The sequence below is a fragment of the Cricetulus griseus genome, chromosome 3, assembly GCF_003668045.3.
Source record: "Cricetulus griseus strain 17A/GY chromosome 3, alternate assembly CriGri-PICRH-1.0, whole genome shotgun sequence".
Taxonomy (NCBI): Eukaryota; Metazoa; Chordata; class Mammalia; order Rodentia; family Cricetidae; genus Cricetulus; species Cricetulus griseus.
In genome coordinates this window covers 223,595,901-223,610,296 of record NC_048596.1, presented here as the reverse complement: position 1 = coordinate 223,610,296, position 14,396 = coordinate 223,595,901, and the positions used below count along the sequence as shown (strand labels likewise).

At 38.0% G+C, this 14,396-nt stretch overlaps 1 protein-coding gene across 3 annotated transcripts in view; it reads right to left on the bottom strand.

Annotated features, from left to right (window-relative positions):
- Usp6nl (USP6 N-terminal like) overlaps positions 1–14,396 on the bottom strand; it is a 135,687-nt gene that overhangs the window by 28,502 nt on the left and 92,789 nt on the right. For 2 of the 3 annotated variants that reach the window (XM_027405161.2, XM_035442832.1), the window contains 4 exons: positions 9,526–9,633; positions 3,578–3,687; positions 1,380–1,428; positions 496–616 (listed from right to left, as the gene is read on the bottom strand). In XM_027405161.2, the coding sequence (XP_027260962.1) occupies positions 496–616; positions 1,380–1,428; positions 3,578–3,687; positions 9,526–9,633 (388 nt within the window). Of the gene's footprint in view, positions 1–495; positions 617–1,379; positions 1,429–3,577; positions 3,688–7,420; positions 7,978–9,525; positions 9,634–14,396 lie in introns of those variants that run through there. The other variant, XM_035442833.1, reaches the window with a different exon arrangement.

Genomic DNA, 14,396 nt, shown 5'->3' with positions numbered 1-14,396 from the left:
AGCTATACATCAGAGCACCTGATGAAAAACAGCATTTCATTAGAACAGCAAGTATTTTGGCCAACAGGTTATCTTTTATTTTTCCTAATATAAGTTCTCCATACCTAAATTAATTTTTTTGACTAAGGGCAAACAAGAAAAGAATTTTAAAATACCAGCAATACACTTTGGGGAAAAGACAAAAAACTTTCAATGTGAATAGAAATGGTTAATAAAAATCAAAGAAGAAAAGGAATAATTAAAAAAAACAAGAAATTAGTAATAACCAAATTAAGTAACTGATTTACTAAATAAGGTCTGAGATTAACATCTGCTGTACTTAATTCACCAGGAATCATTGATTTTGCTTCAGTTTGCTTTCCCCCTTGCTTGTTTATACATATATACATATAGTACACATATATCCACATACATACATACATACATACATACATACATACATACATACACACACACACATACACACACACACATATATATATGAGGCTTTCTTACCATGCATAGCATGTTTGGGGCCTGAGAAGAGTTTGACCAAGGCCCAGAAGGCGTCTTCCTCGTTCATGTACATGAGGAGTAGGGCTGTTATCTGGCTCATCCCTTGACAGTACCCGACTTCCTAATGAGAAATGAAAACAGAGACTCGGGCTTTAAAATCAAATTCCATGAACACATACAAGAGAAAGGTTAATTTATAAAAATTCCAGGAAATGCCTAGATATATTTCAGGGCAATTCTATAGATAACTGTTGCAATATCTACAGCATCAGGGCACATACAAGAATAAAACAGAGCTCAAGAGTAAACAGGTGTGGGGAAAGCCTCAAGCTACATTTAAAAGATTGTTTTATATGTGAAACTGCAGCACAGTCTCTAAAGAGTGCTAATACTCATTTTATTGAGTATATGGTTCTCAGATACTGGCAAATTGTTCCCCAAATCTCAGTTTCATGTCTTGTCACCTCTGTGTTTCTGAAGCAATAAGGTTTAGTTTTAGTCTACATCTCATAGACCTCCCACAGGTGATAAACTAAGATATTGCAACAGAATCTGCCAGGAGTAATGTACAGTCAGCAGGCCACCGCTCCCTTTCCTACCCTGCCATGCCTATTCTTACATGCTTAAAAAAGAAAACCAAAGATAACAAAGATGTAATGGAACAAAACAACCTGGAGGGAGAGGAAAAGTGAGGCACATGGGTATCATATAGTCATATCTAGGTTTTCCTACTTCCAAATCAGCTCTAAGGCCCTTGGGTCAACATGGGAGCTTCAAAAACACCAGAGCTAATGGGGACTGTGTAGACCATGGAGAAATGGCTTATAAGAGCCATGTTCCTCAGAATGCAGTTCAAAGGACTAGACAGGCATGCTCCAACTTACCGTATTATAGACAGAATATGCCGCAAGAACATGGAATAAGGATTGTTGCCTAGAGAATTGAAAATTTGTATTAAACATAATTAAGGTAGTTTTAAAAGAATTTAATTTTAAAATCACAAACTTAAAAAGCAGTATGACTAAAAACAAAGGCAATCCAAATGAAATTACTATTGTAGGTTTGTTGTTGTTGTTGTTTTAAAGCACCCTAAGCTCAAATTGAACCAGAATTCTCAACAGTTTAAATTTAAGGCTACCTTATCATACATTTAGATAGAAAGACTTCATATGAAAAGTACTATGGCTTCACTGAGTTTCTCAAATCCATTTCCTTCTTTTCATTCAACTATCTTACTCTGAAGCCACTCGGGAAACAGCATGTGATGGCCTCTTGAAGACTCTTATAGTAGCAGCTAAGTGCAGGAAGTGACATCCCAGGATGTCTTCCCCCAGGAAGCTGAAGAGCCCCATCCATCCATCCTAAGAGTAGATGAGAGGAGAAAGGGGCGCTGGCCTCTCCACATTCCTAACTCACCACTGCAGGCTGTGCCACTTCAGTCTTTGCTGACTCAGACATCTCACTTTTAACAGAACTGGCCTGGTGGTGTACCTCTGTAATCCCAGCACCCAGGGGCTAAGGCAGGAGGGTTACGATTTCTAAGCCATCCTGCTATATAGTGAGACCCTACCCCCAAAAAACAAAGCAGAACAAAACAGAAAAGAGGAATGAGCCCGTAGGGAGACAACAATGATTCCATCAAGCTGCAAGTGAAAATGCTACCCCAATGCTTTGGGATCCGTGTGTCACTTTTGGGCTCACCAGGCAGAAAGGTGACTACATTGGTCAGGGTGACTTGATCCTGATTACTATGACAGAAGCTGATGTTACTACCTAATGAACACAAAGAAACCACATCTGAAATAAAGGAGATCATTTGGGGAACTTCTTAGTATGTACTAAGTACATACGAAGAGTATATGTGTAAAGAAAACTATGGCAACATAATTTAGGAAGACTGCTAATGGTCCCGATTTTTCAGGATTAAAGCCCTAAGCCTTGCAACAAAACTGAGGTACTTGCTGAGCGCCTGGCAATGGAAAATGTACTTATAAATACCATGACACGTGGCCAGCCATAGGGATGACTATAGTAATTACTAGGACTTTTCCTTATATTTTGGTATGAATGTCTATATATTAATAATTTCTTTCTCTTAGTATCTTACATTAGAAGTACTAATAGGTACCTCTATACTACAGTATTTAAGCATGACTACCAGCAAAGGACTTGGAATCCACTTGTAGACAAAGGATTAATGTGTCTTCAGCTGCAAGCAAAATAGTTGCATCATGCTACAGAGATGTATGATTTGTTATGGCCTCGCATGGAAATCAGAATGGTTTAAAGAAATGTGTGTGAGCACCAAGTTGACAAGGACAAGCTGCGATGGCCAGCTATAACAGCAGTGAGGTTACAATTCCCTCATTATTCAAGTACTGACCTGGGTGCTGTCAAGTGTTTTACAGATGTGATTAAATTCATTGTCTGTTGAATTTGAGTTAGGAAAATTATTAGAGGCAATCCAAACAGACCAGAACCATGTGCTTCTAGCCTGCCGTCCCCAGTCAAACCAATCTTAATACAGCTCTCCTACAGCTCAGTTTTGCTGGTTGGATTCTAAATGATACAGAGGTTGGCCTTTCTTTTCATTCACACACTGACATAGTGATGGCCACCTGCAGTAAGGACAAATGCTTTGTAGTACTCCATATATTAGCTTCTCATTTAATTCATTTTCTTTCTTTTAAGTTCCATTTATTCATGAGGTCATAGTTAGAGAGATAAACTTATTATAGTTTTCAAACACACAAAAGATTTCATGTCTATAAATGGCCTCAAACCTACCATCCTCCTGCCTTGGCCTCCCTAGTGTCCACAAAATATTTTTAAGAATTTTAAAATCATAAAATAATCCCTTACCAATTTTACAGCCTATCCTATGTCAATATTTTAAAACGTTAAATTAAGTTAGACCCCTGTTTCAGTCAACATGGACACAAATGATCTGCAAAAACCTTTAGGATCTAAATTAAGATTATAGTTCAAACAAAACATTCTAAAACTATAGTTTACCTTAAAGACTCCAGTAGAGACCATTTATACATGCTATTCACATTTTATACTATTAAAATTTACTTACTTAACACCGTATCTGTCTCTAAACATAATATGGTTCCTAAATGTGCGGTTCACGTCAAGGTCTATTTGTCTGATATCAGGTGAACAAGCCCGTGCTCTGTGTTTTAATTTCTGAAGAAGAAAAAGAGGAAAAGAAAACACATTTTTTATGAAAACCACTTGCTGGAAGTTAATGATAAATACCAAAATGATCCCCCTTTAAAAAAAAAAAAAAGGAACAACTTTATGTATGTGTGTCTGTATGTATCAGCAGAGGGCTAGGAAAATTATTCCCATGGTTTAAAGAAGATCTAGGCAATATAAAAAGATACACCAAGAAAACTTTCCATCCATCCCTCCATGCCCCCATCTACTCTGCTCATGGCCCTTTCCCTCCCTTCCTTTCTCTTCCATGGTATCAGCAGTGAGATTTAGGTCAGGAAATGTCTGAGATTTGTAGGATTAAGACTACTCAGTGATGCACTTTATGAGGAATTTTTCTTTGTGTCTCAATTTTTTTTTTCTTTCCTTGGAATGAGTGGCTGCTTCTTGATTTGCTTCATTTTCTATATCCTTGTAGGAAAGAAATTTAACACCAAATCTGAAGCACATTGTAGAATTCCCAGGATATCCTAGCAAACACTGACCAGTTTCTTTTCTTTTGGATTTTTTGAGACACGGTCTCACTATGTAGCCATAGCTGGCCTGGAACTCACTACATAGACAAGGCTGGCTCCCAAGATCTGGGATTAAAGACATCACTACAGAGCCAGGCCTAGTGGCCAACTTCTTAAACTTTCTCCCAAAGCAGCCAGCCACATTTCTGCTTGCGTGGCTTGTCCTCAGAACTACTGCCTCTGGTCTTGGGGCTTCCTTAACTTTGCTCTAAGCTTGCATCCCAGATTCCTGGCTCTTGGTTTATGCACTGCATTCTCCATTTCTGTGAATGGGCACCATAGAAGGTAAAGTTTTGGAAACCTTTAATATCTGGTGACGTACTCTTTCAAATGACTGTGGAAGCTGCTTGAGAATTCTAAATTAGAAGTACTTTTGCTCAAAAGGCACTGTTTTACCATTTTCTGGCCTCTTGTTCTGCCACTGGAATTCTTATTCTTTATGTAAGGTCTTCTCTAGAAGTTGATGGAGCACTCTGTTTGAAAGTTGTCCATTTCTTCCTTGTTTTGGATCTATTTTCAACCACAGACTCAGACACTTTCAAACTTACAAACTCATACATCTCTCATCTCTGCACAACTGTTTTTAATAATTCCAGATTCCCCTGTCAATTTCCTCTTTCTCCCCTGCCATGATCCATTTTCTTTCTGGAGCTTGGTTATTACAGTGTGGGATCTACTAAGGGATCAGCTCATTTTCTTTTTCCTTTATTAGTGCTTACATCTATGCCTTTAAATTTTATTTTCTGAAAATTTTCAATTGTTATTTTCAATTAAGTTTTTCATTTCTATTTTTTATGTAAGGTCTTTGTTGTTACAGAATGCTCCTTTTTATAGTTTCCTATACTTGTTTTATGGATGCAATATCGATTTCATTTCTCTGAACATATTAACAACAATCTTTTAGGTTTTCTTCTTATTCTATGGTCTGTTTCTTACAAGTGTATTTTTCTACTTCTTTTGTCTCCAATTTAAGTCCCTTTCCTCAAATGACTACTAATAATAATCTGCTTTTGCTTGAAAGTAAGGCATTAAACAAAGCTGTGTGCCCAAATGGGGCTTCACAACAGTGGGCAGTGATGTCACTGTAGAGCGGGGATGTAGCAGGGCAGTTGCAGTGCAGTCACTAGAACCCTAGGCCTTTGGTCACTGGTCACTGCCTATGCACTGGTCACATATCCCAGAGAGCACCACAGGCATCTGATTGCTGGTGTTCTTAGGGAAAAGCTAACTGTCCAAAATTTGGAGTATGATATTCCCCTGCATAGCTAGGACAGCTGCTGTTTCACCTTTTCCCAATAAGAAACGTACAGTTCTAGACCTGTGCTAGAGGAGACTTGGAACTTGCTCCAACTGCTTCTCCCACAGACTTTTAACCACTTTAGCTTCACCTTTACTTCCAGAGGAACCTGCAGGTGCAAATTGCCAAGTCCTCTGGAGATTTATGATATAAATCATGTGGCTCCTCCAGTTTCCCACTGCTAGCACAGGACTTAGCTTCCTTAGAGTTGCTTTGTTTACTCTGCCTGTCTGCACTCTGTGGTCCAAACTGTGGCAGACATGACTTCTTCCATTTCCTTATTCCTTATAGGCTTGCCTTTTTAAAAACTCTGCTATTGATTTGGTGGCATTTCCAGGGAAAGGGAGTTAAATTATGACTGTTTTCATCACCTGTGTCTAATCAGAAAGATGATTAAAATTTGTAACAATTTGTACTTAGCTATGTTTAAGTATAAATAATCATCCATAGACACACAATCATACAGATTCATTTATCATATATTGGGAATACAGACAAACTCCAATAAATACACAGAAAATATAGCTTTAACCCCTAGGTTAAGAAGGAAAAACAAGGAGTAAAGGCCATGTGGTTATGTCTAGAATAAGCATGGGCCTGACATGTATGTGTGTACATGTTAAGTATTTTTAGTCTGTTTTGAGGTGTGACTTTCTGCAGCTTTTTAAAACACAAGAGTGGGTGGGGAGTATGACCCAGTGAGATAACACTTCCAGTCTATGAGAGACCCTAAGCTTCATCCTCAGCACTACAAAATACCCAAGAGAAAACATGAATAACCACAGTATGTTCCAGAATTTTGAAGAATACAAACAGTAACATATATATATATATTATATATATATATATATATATATGTTATATATATATATGGTTTTTAAATATCTTTTATTGTTAAGGAAATGGTTAAATACATAGGCTTCACTTATTCTAAAGGCCTCCTGGTACAAAAGCTGAGATGTCAAAACAGGAAGAAAATGTTTCAGACATGACAAAAAAAATGTCTTAAAATAAAATTTAGGTATAGAAAAAAAGACCCAAACATATCTATAATACTGGCTTTTCTCAAAGACATGAAAATCACAGCAAAGACATTATGACAGAAGCAAACAAAGACCAGGGAGTAGGTTAAAATGTACAGGACAAAAATGTTATTCATGTTTTCAAGGGTTTACAAGCTAATGCAAAAGATGCACTGAAACAAACACAGCTCCCCCCACATCCCCCACACCCCCAGGTGAGCAGACTCTACAGCTACCTGAGACTGGGTGATCTACAGTCACAAGTATCACAGTGATGCGTGAAGCAATGTTTTCATTAAAAGAAAGAGACCTAATGAGCCTATAAGCCAAGACAGTGCAGAGAGGAAAGCAGTGAGCTGAAAGGTCAGCAGTGTCTCTTTGGGGTTCTGGGAGGAACCCCACACGCCAGGCTCATGCTGTGGAGGTTTTGTAACCATGGTAGATGGGACCTTCTGCCATTTTAAGGTATGCTGTTAAATTCAAGACAAACACAAATGTGATATAATTAAATTAAAAGGGAAAACACTAGCTCAGAGCCAAAGATGACTGGATTTTAAAATCTATTTCTTCTTTGCTCACCCTGGGTGAGAAGTTACCAAACCTTACTTAAGCTTGGGTTCCCGGTCTGTTCAATGAAATGACAATGGTACAGAAAACGGTAGTAAAACCCGCCTGGTTCTATAATGGAAAGAATTAAGTAAGATAATCCCTGTAGAGTACTCAATGTCCATAAATTATCCTAACAAGGTCTACGTTCCTCAAGGTGAAGTAGAGAAGATGTTTCTAAAATACAGAAATATGATGTTTCAGACTAAAACCAACCAAATCCCAGCTGGGGAGAGGGAAACTGAAAGGGCATTCCAAAGTACCTTGAAAACTCAATCCTCTTTTTCTTCCCCCCTCACACCTTCCAGTCCACGGAGACTTCATGATTTCAACTTAGTCAAGGCTTCTGTTTTGCTGTCTAAATGCCATGCGCTATCCAGAATGCAAACATCTCTGTACAGTCTTGTGTCCTCCCAGAAGCAACAGTTCTGCACTCTGCAGTTGTTTGTCGTTGTGTGCTGTGTAACACCTAGCAGAACTCTGCTCCAAGAAGGGACACAGAAGTCCTCAGGTGAAGCTAAAGGCTTGAATGGGCACCACATGGCAGGCTCCTGCTAGATTAAACACCCTGCTAGATTAAACAAGGAAGGACCAGTTCACAGAGCTGTGCAGACAGAAACATATGCCACTTTTGTAGAGGGACAAGAAAAGAGAGGTCAGGAAAAGAAGACATTATTAAATGATGTCTTGAGGGGGATTAAATGATAATTGTTATGTTTGAAGGTATCAAAATGAATTTCTGAGCCTAGGAGTTCTAATACTCATTTGATTTGTTGTTATTGGGTTATTAAACCACTCTCTTATATTAACTAGTCATAGGATGACTTTATATAGGGAAATACACACACACACACACACACACACACACACACACACACACACACACACACGCATGCACGCGCGCTCAAGGACGGTTGAAGAGTGCCACCCAAAGTTCATGTCCATCCAGAACCAGTGCATGTTGCCTTTTTTGGAAACAGAGATTTTGAAGACACCATTAAGCTCAGATGAGCCCATGTGCATTACAAAGAAACTGAAATCCAATGGCTGGCAACCTTTTCAGGGAAGAGACACACAGACACGTGGCACATGACACAGGAGGCAGAGGAGCTAAAGAGCTACAAGCCAAGGAAAACCCACAATTGCAGGCAGCCACCAGAGGCTGGCAGAAGGCCAGGAAAGAGTCTTCCCCCCAGCTTTGAAAAGCAGCCAGGTACTGCAGCAGCACTAACTTCTGAACTCTATCCTCCAGAAGTGTGACAGAATAGATTGCTGTGGTTTTAGTCACCCACACTATACCTCTTGGCCCTAGCAGTCCTAGAAATGAATATAGTGTGCAGATAAAAGTACTGTATGTTCTTGTTATTTTCTATGTTCATTCATTAGCCATATATTTACTGAGCATGAACTGTTTGCTGGGTACACTGTTCTAAGTGCTAGAGTTAAGTTGTATGTGTGTTCTCTCAGGCACATATTGCTTTGAACAGGGGCTCTAAACCTCCATGCTAATAACAAGTATCTCATTAATAGTCTAAAATAATCTCAATCTCTAATACCCCGAAACACAAATTCACTACCTGTGTGAAGTCCTGTATTCTCATAAAACTATTAACTCTTTAACTACTGCTTATTATCTTTCATTTGGCAAGCTTTCATCTGAGTTCATACATAGAAAAGAAAAATATCAAAAGATACTAAAGTGCCTTTTACAACTGGCTGGGTTGAAATTGATTTTTCTTTTTCCCCCATTTGTTCTATTGTAATTCATTCTATTTAAATACATTTTCTATGTATTTTTTAACTTTACAATGTATATTTTACTTTAAAACCCATGGATCTAAGAATCTTAGATGTAAAGTTCTTATCCTTTTCAAAGGTTAACATAAACTTAGGTTTAGAAAGAGTATGGCTGAATGATAAAGGAGGTATATTTAATCATTATGCAAGTTAAGGAAAAAATTCATCACTCAGTCAAGTTTAACTTTTTAACTCATACATAATAAAATGAAGACAGAAAATTATCTTGGGAACAAACTTTCCCTCAGCCTTGCTGAGCAATCATATGTAGGCAGGTATTGGATACACAGATTCTGTATTTACCTTCCCTGTAAACTCTAAACATTATGTAAATCTCCTTATGAGTAAATACGCCTCAGCACTAATGGATCACTGTCAGTGTCTAACAATACTGGCTGATATAGACAACACTTGATCTAAAATCTGAGTAGACTGGCACTAACAAAACAAAAACAGTAAGCATTAAAATCTCAATACAATTTCAAGTGATAGGAGAATATCCTATCACCTTAAAAACAAAAAGAAGTTATTTTGCACTTTAACTTCAAAGTCAATTAGTTTAGGTACTCACACTATAAAGATCTCTTGTTTCTTCTTTCATTTTAGGGATCTCAAGAAGAAGAGCCCAGACTTCACCTCGGAGCTGGAGTGGAATTCCTTTGTAAATTCGTCTATGAAACTGAGTAAAAGAGAAGGAAACCAGAAAAGGTTACAATCTGACAAAAATTTAGATAGTCCCTTCCATCTGTCAGGTTTTTTTTTTCCCCCCAGATATACAGAACCATTAATTTATATACTTTAATTAGTCAATACAATTAGGTTCTGTCATCTGTATTTTTTTTTTTAGATCCTAAAAGGGAAACATAATCACAGAAGGAAAAAATAAAAACTACCAAAAGAAAATAGGAAAAACAGAATTATCAGAACACTTGGTAAATTGGTACACTTGACTGTTACAGAAGGGTCCCTTAGAGTTCTGTGCACAGAGCCGATGCACTGAGGTAAACTGTGAACATCTTAGTTACACACTTCCTTACTATATGCCAGCCTTCTCCCACACAGCTAGAAGGTGACCCAAATAGGAGAAAGGGACCTTGTACTGAAAGTACCCTCATGAGTGCAGAAAGCACTGTCTAATCTCTTTCCTAATACCATCTCCCTGTAGAATACATGGAGCTCTGTCTCAGACCTCAGTTAGCTCAGCTGTGCACCTCACCCTTTGTCCTGTTTCTTAAATGGCACTAAACCTATCTGATCACACAAAACAATTGGCAAATCTCTGTCAAAGAAAAAGACCCCTCCTTACTTCTTTCCTAGCTGTGTAGGGAATCAAGGCCAGCACCTTGTACATGGTACCCAAGTACTCTCAACCACTAGGCTTCTTCCCCAGCCCACAATTTGCTTTTCAGAAAAATTAGATATCTAAGTAATCATTACCAACTTAAGTTCTTAAAATATGCATTGCAATTATCCTAAGGATCTTAAGACTCAACAGAGTTCCCTATCTCATAATTAGTATTTCAAGTTCATTTCAAAATAATATACAAATACATTAAGGTCATTACAATATGATACTGTAATAACATTTTGAAGTTTAAAAATTAATGTCCAAACAAAAAAAAATGATTGATAAATTATGGCAGGAGCCCTTAAGGAAGGTTTGGGATTTTACTTACTTCTTTAAATTTCACAACACTTGCATATACATGATGATGTATCTAGGAGATGAAACCCAAGTCTAAGCATTAAATTCTTTTGTTTTATCCACAATTTATACACATAAGCTGGAAAGCTGTATGTGTGTGTGTGTGTGTGTGTGTGTGTGTGTGTGTGTGTGTGTGTGCGCGCGCGCGCGTGTGCACACATACACACTCACATGTATGTGCCTGTTTTGTTGGGGGGGCATGGGTACATGTGTGCAGAAACACATTATGAATGTGCATGCACAGATCAAATGATAACATAGGTACTGTTCACCTTCATTGCTTGAAATGGCCTCTACTGATTGAGTACCTGCCAACTGGGCTAGGCTAATGGACCAGCAAGCCCGAGGGATCCACCTATCTAGCTGTACCCGCCCCCAAACTATGGTTGTGAACATGTGCTACCATACTCGGTACCTTAAGATCATTTTATTCAGTATCTTCAGTGTTTTGACTGTGATGTCACATAAGACCAAGTGTGGAACTGTCTACTTGTAACACCAAGTAGACTTGTAAGTACAACAAGGTTTTGGATTCTAGAGCCCTTCCTATTTCAAAATTTCATATGAAGAATGCTCAATCAATATTTTAACTTTATATTCTAAAGGAGGAAAATCAAGTTGTCATGATTAAACTAAGAGAAAAAAAGTAGGAAAACTCCAAGAAGAAATAAAAATTCAATGGTTACCAGGCTACCCCAGAGCTAAATGTTAAAATGAGTGAAAAAGAAATACTGACATGTTGTCACTATCCTCATCCACAGTACCAACTAACCCTACCTTTCACTAAGCATTTACTATATATAGGAAACTATTTTAAACTTGCTGTTATATATTTATGCCATTTAATTATACCAACAACTTAACTGTACATGGAAAGTAAATCATAAAGAAGATAATAACTTGCCCAATGGCAAGCCTAAAAAGTTACTAATTATTTAAAAGAAGGAGAATCCAGTAAGTAAAGGGCTCACAGCATAAATCACAAGGGTGAGTTCAGATTCTCAGTCCCTATGTAAAAGCTCAGTGCAGCAATATGTGTCTATAATCCCAGTGCTGGGCAAGTAGACAGGAGAATCCCTAGAGATTGTTAGCAAACCACTCTAGCTAAATTGATAAGCTAAAGGCCACTGGTGGTGAGCCTGTGACAAAAATAAGATGAGGGCTAGGGCTGTAGTTCAGTGGTAGAGTGCTTGCCTAGGTTAAATTCCTGGTACAAGCAAAACAAATGATAGTAACAAAAAATGAAAACCTTTGGCTTGAGGCTATCTTGACAATGGAAAGTTGGCTCTGTAGGAAAGAGCACTTGATGTGCAAACATGAGGACCAAGGTTTAAATCTCTACCACCCGTGTAAAAAGAAATCTGGGCATGGTGGTGCATACCTGCAATGCCAGCACTGTGGTAAGGGTATGGTAACAGGCTGGCTGTTATGGTAACAGGATTCCCACTATTAGCCAGCCTAGCTGAAATGGTAAATTCCAGGTTCAGGGAGAGATCATGCTTAAGAGAATAAGACAAAGAGTGACAGAGCAAGACACCAGAGTCCTGATCTGACTCCCCAGCACAAACATGCACATACTTATGTACAACACCCCCATTACACACATGCACAAAGGTAGAGGAGACTGAGGAAGACACCTGATGTCAATTCTCTGCCCTTTCCCACAAGCATACCCACACACGTGTGTAAGCAGACATACATAAATAAATATTATGGATTTTACATTTCATAAGAACAAAGGTCATCCTTCTGTGACCACACACACTGTTTTGTCAGCTAGTTATTAAAATAGTTGGAAAAGTGACAGAAAAATGTTCTAAAATTCAAGAGTAAATAACATTAAAACATTGATTATGTAACTGAACTTAAAAGGAATATAAAATTGATTATCTTTGGCATCTAACAAAATATGCAAACTAAACATATAATAGAAAAATAATAAAGATGTTCTAAAGTAAGGATTTTTAATTATACTTATTGATTTTCATATACACTTTGGCCCTCCAGATTCATGGTTCTATATCTCTAGACTTAATCACAAGTCAAAATTATTCAGGAAAAAACTGTTTTACAAATGCCTCAAACTGCTTTCTTGTCAGTGCTGTCTAGTAAATATTTACACCACATGTACACTTGGCCTGGAGAGGAAAGAAGCTGGGCACTGTTGCCATTTGATATGAAAGACTAGCGCATTTGTGGACTCTGGGACCACAAGAGTCCTGGAACAACCCCTCAGATGCTGAGGGGTAACCATGCTTGACCACTTATATAACTGACTTGCAATGGCTACACATTTTTCCTTTCATCTTGTAGATTATCATAGAAGTTTTAGAAATTTTGTAAAACACTAGGCATTACATAAAAGTACAGTTTATTGACCAGCCCATAGTGCAGTTTCCTTCTGTTGATATTTCCATGACAACCCTGTGATGCCTGTGATGTAAGCATACATCTCACACCTACAGGAAGCAAACAAAGCCCCATCCCAGAAGGTAGGCTGCCACTTGCGAACATAGGCAACACGACCCTCACAGAAGCTTTCATGAAAACTCAGCTCTAAAACTCCAAATATTCCCCACTAGAGCCATGTTTGTATTTCAAGACATTGAGTCTCTCTGCATTATTACTATGTAAGTAGGAACTCTGAAAAGAAAACAACCCTCTCTCCCTTTGGAAGAAACAAAAATACAATGTTACCTTTTTACATCAGTGTAATTTTAAAACAAGGTATGAATTGAAGGTGGTAATTCTTTTAGAAGGTACACTCTGTTTCACACCAAATTGGACCATATATATCATCAAATGATTCTACACTATAGTTAGGGGAGAGTGCTTTAAAATTATACATCAAAGAAATAGTTCTGCTAAAACCCCTCTTAATGGGAGCTGCATTAGCGGGAGCTGCTGTCATAGTAATAGCCTCGCAGAAGTACTCATCTTTACAGAGACTTCCTTACTTCAACAGATACATGTATACCAGAGAAGAATAAAGCCATATAATTCTACAGATACTTTATTAGGCTGAATGTGAAACTAAAGTGCAGGCGTGATGCTTCGAAATTCATCCTGTCATCATCGCTTGAACAATCCACAGAGGAAAAGGAGCTGTCAGCTGCAAGCCGATCTGAGGGTGCTGTGCTATTAAAAAGAGCACAGAGCTGCACCTAAATTTCCCACTTTGAAGTGATTCCTTTTAAAGATATCTTGAGTTCTAAACCCAGTGCTAAAACAAAGACTCAACAACACAAAATGAACCCACTTTGGTGCAAAATAAAATAGTAAGAATTTAACTTTAAAATAAGGATTTTGGGGATGGTCACAAAGAAAAAACAATGACATCACCTCTGTGAGATAACCCATAATCAAGAGATCTCCACAGTGAATAAGTCTCCTATAATAGCAGGTGACAGTCCACATTAACAACTGTAGAATCCTATCGTACAAAAACCTTACTTGACTTTGCTTAGCTTTTTCCCAATACCATGAAACAGCCTCTCCTGGGCTAACGAGCAGCGCTTCCTATGCTATACTAAGGTAGCTTATTTAATCCTCATAGCAGCTCTAAAAGCAGGCACTACAAGTGACAAGCTGGAGTTTAAATCAAGACTATTCCATCTAGCTTTACCTTAATCTCTAGCTGCTTCTACCTCAGACCTATTAAAACCCAGGGAACTGATGCTCAACAGAATTCTTCTTATGTTGATGTACAATAATTTGTATTTATATAAGTATGCCTA